This window comes from Megalobrama amblycephala, linkage group LG14, assembly GCF_018812025.1.
Source record: "Megalobrama amblycephala isolate DHTTF-2021 linkage group LG14, ASM1881202v1, whole genome shotgun sequence".
Classification (NCBI taxonomy): Eukaryota; Metazoa; Chordata; class Actinopteri; order Cypriniformes; family Xenocyprididae; genus Megalobrama; species Megalobrama amblycephala.
In genome coordinates, this window is record NC_063057.1 from 614,001 (window position 1) to 620,000 (window position 6,000).

General features: G+C 38.2%; 2 protein-coding genes across 2 annotated transcripts; one reads left to right on the forward strand and one right to left on the reverse strand.

Moving 5' to 3' along the window:
* Nucleotides 1-619: 619 nt before the first annotated feature.
* On the reverse strand, nt 620-2,381 carry ripply2 (ripply transcriptional repressor 2). Its single transcript, XM_048155254.1, has 3 exons — nt 1,194-2,381; nt 1,045-1,109; nt 620-955 (listed from the first exon to the last, which is right to left on the reverse strand). Exons 1-3 carry the CDS (start codon nt 1,452-1,454, stop codon nt 793-795), a joined length of 489 nt encoding a protein of 162 aa, XP_048011211.1. The 5' UTR covers nt 1,455-2,381; the 3' UTR covers nt 620-792.
* Nucleotides 2,382-2,760: 379 nt separating this feature from the next.
* On the forward strand, nt 2,761-5,125 carry mrap2b (melanocortin 2 receptor accessory protein 2b). The gene is made up of 3 exons (XM_048156481.1): nt 2,761-3,140; nt 3,226-3,325; nt 4,454-5,125. The coding sequence occupies exons 1-3, from the start codon at nt 3,032-3,034 to the stop codon at nt 4,851-4,853; spliced, it is 609 nt and encodes a 202-aa protein (XP_048012438.1). The 5' UTR covers nt 2,761-3,031; the 3' UTR covers nt 4,854-5,125.
* Nucleotides 5,126-6,000: the final 875 nt, after the last annotated feature.

Sequence of the window (6,000 nt, forward strand, 5' to 3'; positions counted from 1 at the left end):
ATGAACAACATGCCAAATGTTCAGATCTGTCCAAAAAACTTTCAGTAAAGGAAAAACTCCAGCTAACAGGGAACGTTGTGGAAATGTTCTCTCAATGTTCCAGTAACGTTAATAAAACTTTCATTCAATGTTATCTGGTTTTTTATAATGTTCTCAGAACGTTGTGGCAAGGTTCTCTCAACGTTATGAACAAACATTCTTAATAACGCGTTCATTTAAAGTTATCTGGTCTTTTGTAATGTTCTCAGAACGTTAGCACCAAAACATTATTTACACGTCCTTCATGGAATGTTTTTCTGAAATGTTACATATGGACATTCTTGTAACGTTTTAAATGTAACTAGTTTCAGAACATTCCGAGAACATTCAAATGTAACATTCACATGGAATTTTCACTTAACATTTGCAAAACATTCTTAGTTCGCTGGACTTTTATACAGTAATTGCTCCTGTAAAGTCTTTATCCCTCACAGCCTGATTTAGATTTGTTTTAATGCATTTACAAATTATATTAAATGAACCATAAAATTCACACTTCATTCACTCTTATTTAGTCTCATGTTACAAATGAGACGTTTTATCGCAACACTGCGATTCAAAGAATGATCAGAAACAAAGCTTTGAATATTTCGATATTTATTTCAAGGAAATAAGTTACAGTTGGAATTCAGAATAATTTATTATAAATACTAAAAAAATAAAGTTCAATTCTTTTTATATACTGTACATATTTACATACTTTGACTAAATAAAGTGAATCAGAATTTGCAGTCCATATAAATAAAGATGTGTTCAGTTGAGTTCTTTCTCATCCTCTTCATCGTCATCGTCATCATCATCATCAGTGTCTGAGTCCTCATACAGGCAGATCGTGGCCTGAACCGGATAGTTTCGCAGGAGAATCTCCGCGTCCTGGTACAAGTAATCGAAACACTGGGATTTGGGCCAGAACAACCTGCAGAAATAAAGTTGAAACGGTGAGTTCAGATCTCAGGAGACGCAGGAGAACATCTCAACATGATTACACTCGGATGAAATGCTTACTTCACAGGGTGTGTGATGGTGGACACTTTAAAGTGTTGCTGGTCAGCGGACGGTCTTTCATAAGGCTGTTGAATAAAGAGAGAGTAATTTAACATCTGCTCATGAGTTAGTTTGAGGGTTCAGTGTTATGAAGTGATCTTATTCTGTACCTTAAGAGCGGCAGTTCTGCGTCCATGACTGGGTTTACTGACCCAAGGTCTCCAGGGCTTAATTTCAGCGTTTAATCCGTGTGTCAGAGTGATTTTCTCCATGATGTTTCCGGTCAGAATGATGTTCGGACTGAAGTCTCGAGCCCTTATATACCCGCACGCGCGCTCGTGCCAAACGGTGCGTTCACGCCTCGCGGCTGACACGCGCAATGGTGAAGGTGTGATGTCACACTCCCGCCAACACATGGCGAGTTGACACATTTACTAACAACAACTGATTCTTTAATGACCTGTGCTTGTCTCATGTGTTTACGCACAGAAAATACTGAAAAATATGATAAATGTTTAATTCTTTCACATGTAAGTGCTTTTAATTAATTCGTGTTGTTAATATTTATTTATAAAATGTGAAAAATCTGTTATTTTATATTTTTGTACGTTATTTAATACGATCAATAACGGTTTGTGCGCTTGTAATGATTGCGTAACTTCCGTATATTATATATATTCCGTATATTAAAAAACGTCAAACTATCAAACTAAACGATTCATAGTTTGACGTTTTTTTAAAATGTTACCAGGTTTCAGAATGTTTAGAGAACATTCAAAAGTAATATTTCCCTTTACGTTCAAGAAAAACGTTTTTAAAATGTTCAGGGAACATTCCCTTTCAGCTTAGCAAAACTGTCAGCTGTGATTGCGCATTTACTAATATGATGATTTGGTGATAATTAGATGCTTTAGTTTAATCCTGTGTGGAGATCCAAAGGTGTGAAGCGAAATCCAAACCATTTGCTCTCAAACACAAACATGGCGCGTGCCGATCTGTGGCGCGCGCGCTCCTGCTGAGACTCGTGCGAGTTCATGAACTTTATTCTCCAGTTCAAGAGAGACAAACGCCCGAAATAAACATCACAGACACAGAGATGAGAAACTGAAGACGCTTACCTGTGCTGCAGTCTGACTGTCCTGCTGTGTTCTTGTGATTAATAGTGCTTTATTAGAGCTTTCTGAGGATAGAAAGCAAAGTTTAAACGCTAAAAGAGATTAAACGAGGCGCTCGAGTGTGTTTGGTTTCACCTGGTGAAGTCATTTTCTTTTTTATGAAGGCAGATTCACCAATATTAGCGGCATCTGTTGTCTTTCACATTACAATCAGTCATCAACCAAATATCAAATCTATCCACTAGAGGACACTCTTACACTGAAATACTGAGATGTGTGCGAGTCTTCTTCATTCTACATTCACAACAACACAACATTTAACATCGATTTAGCCAAAAATGTGTGTGTGTGTGTGTGTGTGTGTGTGGAAACATCTATTTTATACTTAACACACAATCAAAACAAGTGTGTGAGATTTTACTAGTTTAAAGGGTTAGTTCACCCAAAAATGAAAATAATGTCATTAATTACTCACCCTCATGCCGTTCCACACCCGTAAGACCTTCGTTCATCTTCAGAACACAAATTAAGATATTTTTGATGAAATCCGATGGCTCAGTGAGGCCTGAGCAATGACATTTCCTCTCTCAAGATCCATTAATGTACTAAAAACATATTTAAATCAGGTCATGTGAGTACAGTGGTTCAATATTAATATTATAAAGCCACGAGAATATTTATGGTGCGCCTCTGTCGTGTTCGGTACGATCACACACACACACACACACACACACACAGAGAGAGAGACAGGACTCGAGCTCACGCGGTGCTTCATCTGCTCTTCAACTTCATTCTTCACGGAGTCTCTGTTTAATGATCCGTTTATCGTGATTTCTTCACTCATCATGATGCTTTTGGACTTCTGAAATATCCTGGAAGAGTTCTGCTGAAACATGACTGAATATTCAAACCACAGTCAGTCCGCTGGAGATTATGAGTGGCATTATGAATACTATGATGACGAGGAGCCCGTGTCCTTCGAGGGACTGAGAGCAAACAGATGTGAGTATCTGCATATCATTCACCGTAGATAGATAGATAGATAGATGTGTGTGTTTGTATTCTGAATAATGTTTTGTTTCGTCAGACTCTATCGTGATTGGTTTCTGGGTCGGACTGGCTGTGTTCGTCATCTTTATGTTCTTTGTTTTGACCCTGATTACTAAAACTGGAGCTCCACATGCAGAGTGAGTAAAACACACACTCACACACACACACTCTCAATTTGCTATATTATATTTAATATTTAATATATTTATATGAATGAACCGTAAACAGCAGCCGAACCCTCAGATGTCCCTGTAACTCAGCCTGCGTTCACACACTCTCAGTGACACACAGCCTTTGTTCAGATTTATTATTGTAGATGAAGCTTCACGTGCGTCTCCATAGAAACAGCCAGTGTTGATGAGTCCAGGACTGATTAAAGTCAGTCTGTAATCACATATTCAAATGAGCAGAAACACTTGAGCTGCTGCATATATTACAGTCAATCAGTCTGATTTAATTAGTCATTAAAGTGTGCTGTTCACCTCATTCATGCATCAGACACACCAGATTTAATAAGGTTATTAGCTAAAACTATTAAAAATAAAGCTGAAATAAAATAAAATATTAATATTAGTTTAGCTAAACAAAAATTAGAAATGTTGCCTTGGTATTGCTGAAATACGTTTAAGTTGAAGCATTAAAATTATTAACTGGAAAAAATAAAATTAAAACTGAAATAGAAATAGATTCAACTAATTAGCAATATTTAAAAAAAACACAAATTACAAAAAAAAAAAAATTAAACAAAAATTAAAATATAAAAAATAAATTCTAATAATTCCAAATATTAATAAAACTATAATGCAATTAAAATAAAAACACAGGATTTAATTTTATGATTATAAATAAATTATTAAATATAATAAATAATTTAAATATAATTTGTTATACATTTAAAAAAAAAAAAAACAATAAGAACATTTTATATTAATTTATATTTTATATTAGATATATTGATTTCAACATTTTTTAATATAAAAATATACATTTGTTTTTTTTATATATAAATTAAAAATGTAGATGTCAATATAAATTAAATATAAAACGTATGCCAAAATGGGAAATATTTCTCAGCAAGGACCAAGTTTGGCAAAGAAAAAAATTGTTTGATTAATTATTACAATATTTCTTTTTTTTTTTTTTTTTTTTACAGGGTTGTATGGTTGAGTTCAAGAATACACTTGTGTAAAAAAATGAGAAAATGCAACAAGATTATTTAATAGTTACAAATTTGTCCAAAAAACTTTCTCTGTCTTTCTCCACAGGATCCCTGACCCGAGAGAAAAGCATCATGGTCTAGGTGACTGTGTGCTGGAGGTCGGCGGCTCTCAGGCCTTTTCTCTCCCGCCGCTGCCGGACGAATCACGTTCCCTCTTTCACTTCTACATCCATGAGGAGGAACAAGTCAAATCCGACAGAGATGCTGTGATTGGCAGAGGGAGGAGTTGTGGGCGGGTCTCTGCTGGACTCCGCCTCCAGGGGACGACGGACGAAGACGAGCACTTCCTGTCCAACTTCAACATTCCAAACTTTGTGAACTCTGAGCAGAGCTCCAGCGTCGACGACTTGCTGCTGTGTGAGCCGCCAATCATCACAGGCAGCCAATCACCTGTGCCGAAGAGCTTAGAGCCTGCCCACCCTTCTTATGATGTCATCCAGTATTAACACACAGATCAATCAGACTCATTATTCAGGGAGACATCTGCAGTGTGGACAGCGGTCACTGATTTTAAAGAGACAATCAAGAAATGCAACTTCACACGGACAAGCTCTTATTTAAACTGTTCCAGAACATTTACAGTCCTTTCACTGAGAACTCTGTGATGACACTTTACTCCAGCAGAATTATGAAGGAAAGTGTAGCTCTGATAAAAACAATGAAGAAGTGTGTGTCTGTGTGTGTTCCTTTGAGTCTTTATGAATGTGTGTGAGAGTGTGTGAGCATGTGTGTGTGTAAGTGTGTGTGTGTGTTTGTAAGTGTGTGCGAGTGTGTTTGTAAGTGTGTGTGAGAGTGTGTGAGCATGTGTGTGTGTAAGTGTGTGTGCATGCGAGTGTGTGTGTGTGTGTTTGTAAGTGTGTGCGAGTGTGTGTGTGCATGAGCGAGTGTGTAAGTGTGTGTGCATGCGAGTGTGTGTGTGTGTGTTTGTAAGTGTGTGCGAGTGTGTGTGTGCATGAGCGAGTGTGTAAGTGTGTGTGCATGCGAGTGTGTGTGTTTGTAAGTGTGTGTGAGAGTGTGTGTGCATGAGCGAGTGTGTAAGTGTGTGTGCATGCGAGTGTGTGTGTGTGTGTTTGTAAGTGTGTGTGTGAGTGTGTGTGTGTGCATGTGAGTGTGTGTGTGCGCATGTGAGTGTGAGTGTGTGTGTGCATGAGCGAGTGTGGGTGTGTGTTTCTAAGTGTGTGTGCATGCGAGTGTGTGAGGGATTGTGTAAGTGTGTGTGTGAGCGAATGTGTGTTTGTAAGTGTGTGTGCATGCAAGTGTGTGTTTGTAAGTGTGTGTGTGCATGCAAGTGTGTGTTTGTAAGTGTGTGCGAGTGTGTGTGTGCATGAGCGAGTGTGAGTGTGTAAGTGTGTGTGCATGCGAGTGTGTGTGTGTGTTTGTAAGTGTGTGTGTGAGTGTGTGTGTGTGCATGTGAGTGTGTGTGTGCGCATGTGAGTGTGAGTGTGTGTGTGCATGAGCGAGTGTGGGTGTGTGTTTCTAAGTGTGTGTGCATGCGAGTGTGTGAGGGATTGTGTAAGTGTGTGTGTGAGCGAATGTGTGTGAGAGTGTGTGTGCATGAGCGAGTGTGTAAGTGTGTGTGCATGCGAGTGTGTG

Bases quoted from the DNA above. Each gene is read 5' to 3' on its own strand.
- ripply2 (XM_048155254.1), bottom strand. From the start codon at position 1,454: ATGTGTCAACTCGCCATGTGTTGGCGGGAGTGTGACATCACACCTTCA. The intron at 1,110-1,193 runs GTACAGAATAAG...TTTATTCAACAG, and splicing joins GCAGAACTGCCGCTCTTAAG to CCTTATGAAAGACCGTCCGC. The intron at 956-1,044 runs GTAAGCATTTCA...TTATTTCTGCAG, and splicing joins ACCATCACACACCCTGTGAA to GTTGTTCTGGCCCAAATCCC.
- mrap2b (XM_048156481.1), top strand. From the start codon at position 3,032: ATGACTGAATATTCAAACCACAGTCAGTCCGCTGGAGATTATGAGTGG. The intron at 3,141-3,225 runs GTGAGTATCTGC...TTGTTTCGTCAG, and splicing joins GGGACTGAGAGCAAACAGAT to ACTCTATCGTGATTGGTTTC. The intron at 3,326-4,453 runs GTGAGTAAAACA...CTTTCTCCACAG, and splicing joins ACTGGAGCTCCACATGCAGA to GATCCCTGACCCGAGAGAAA.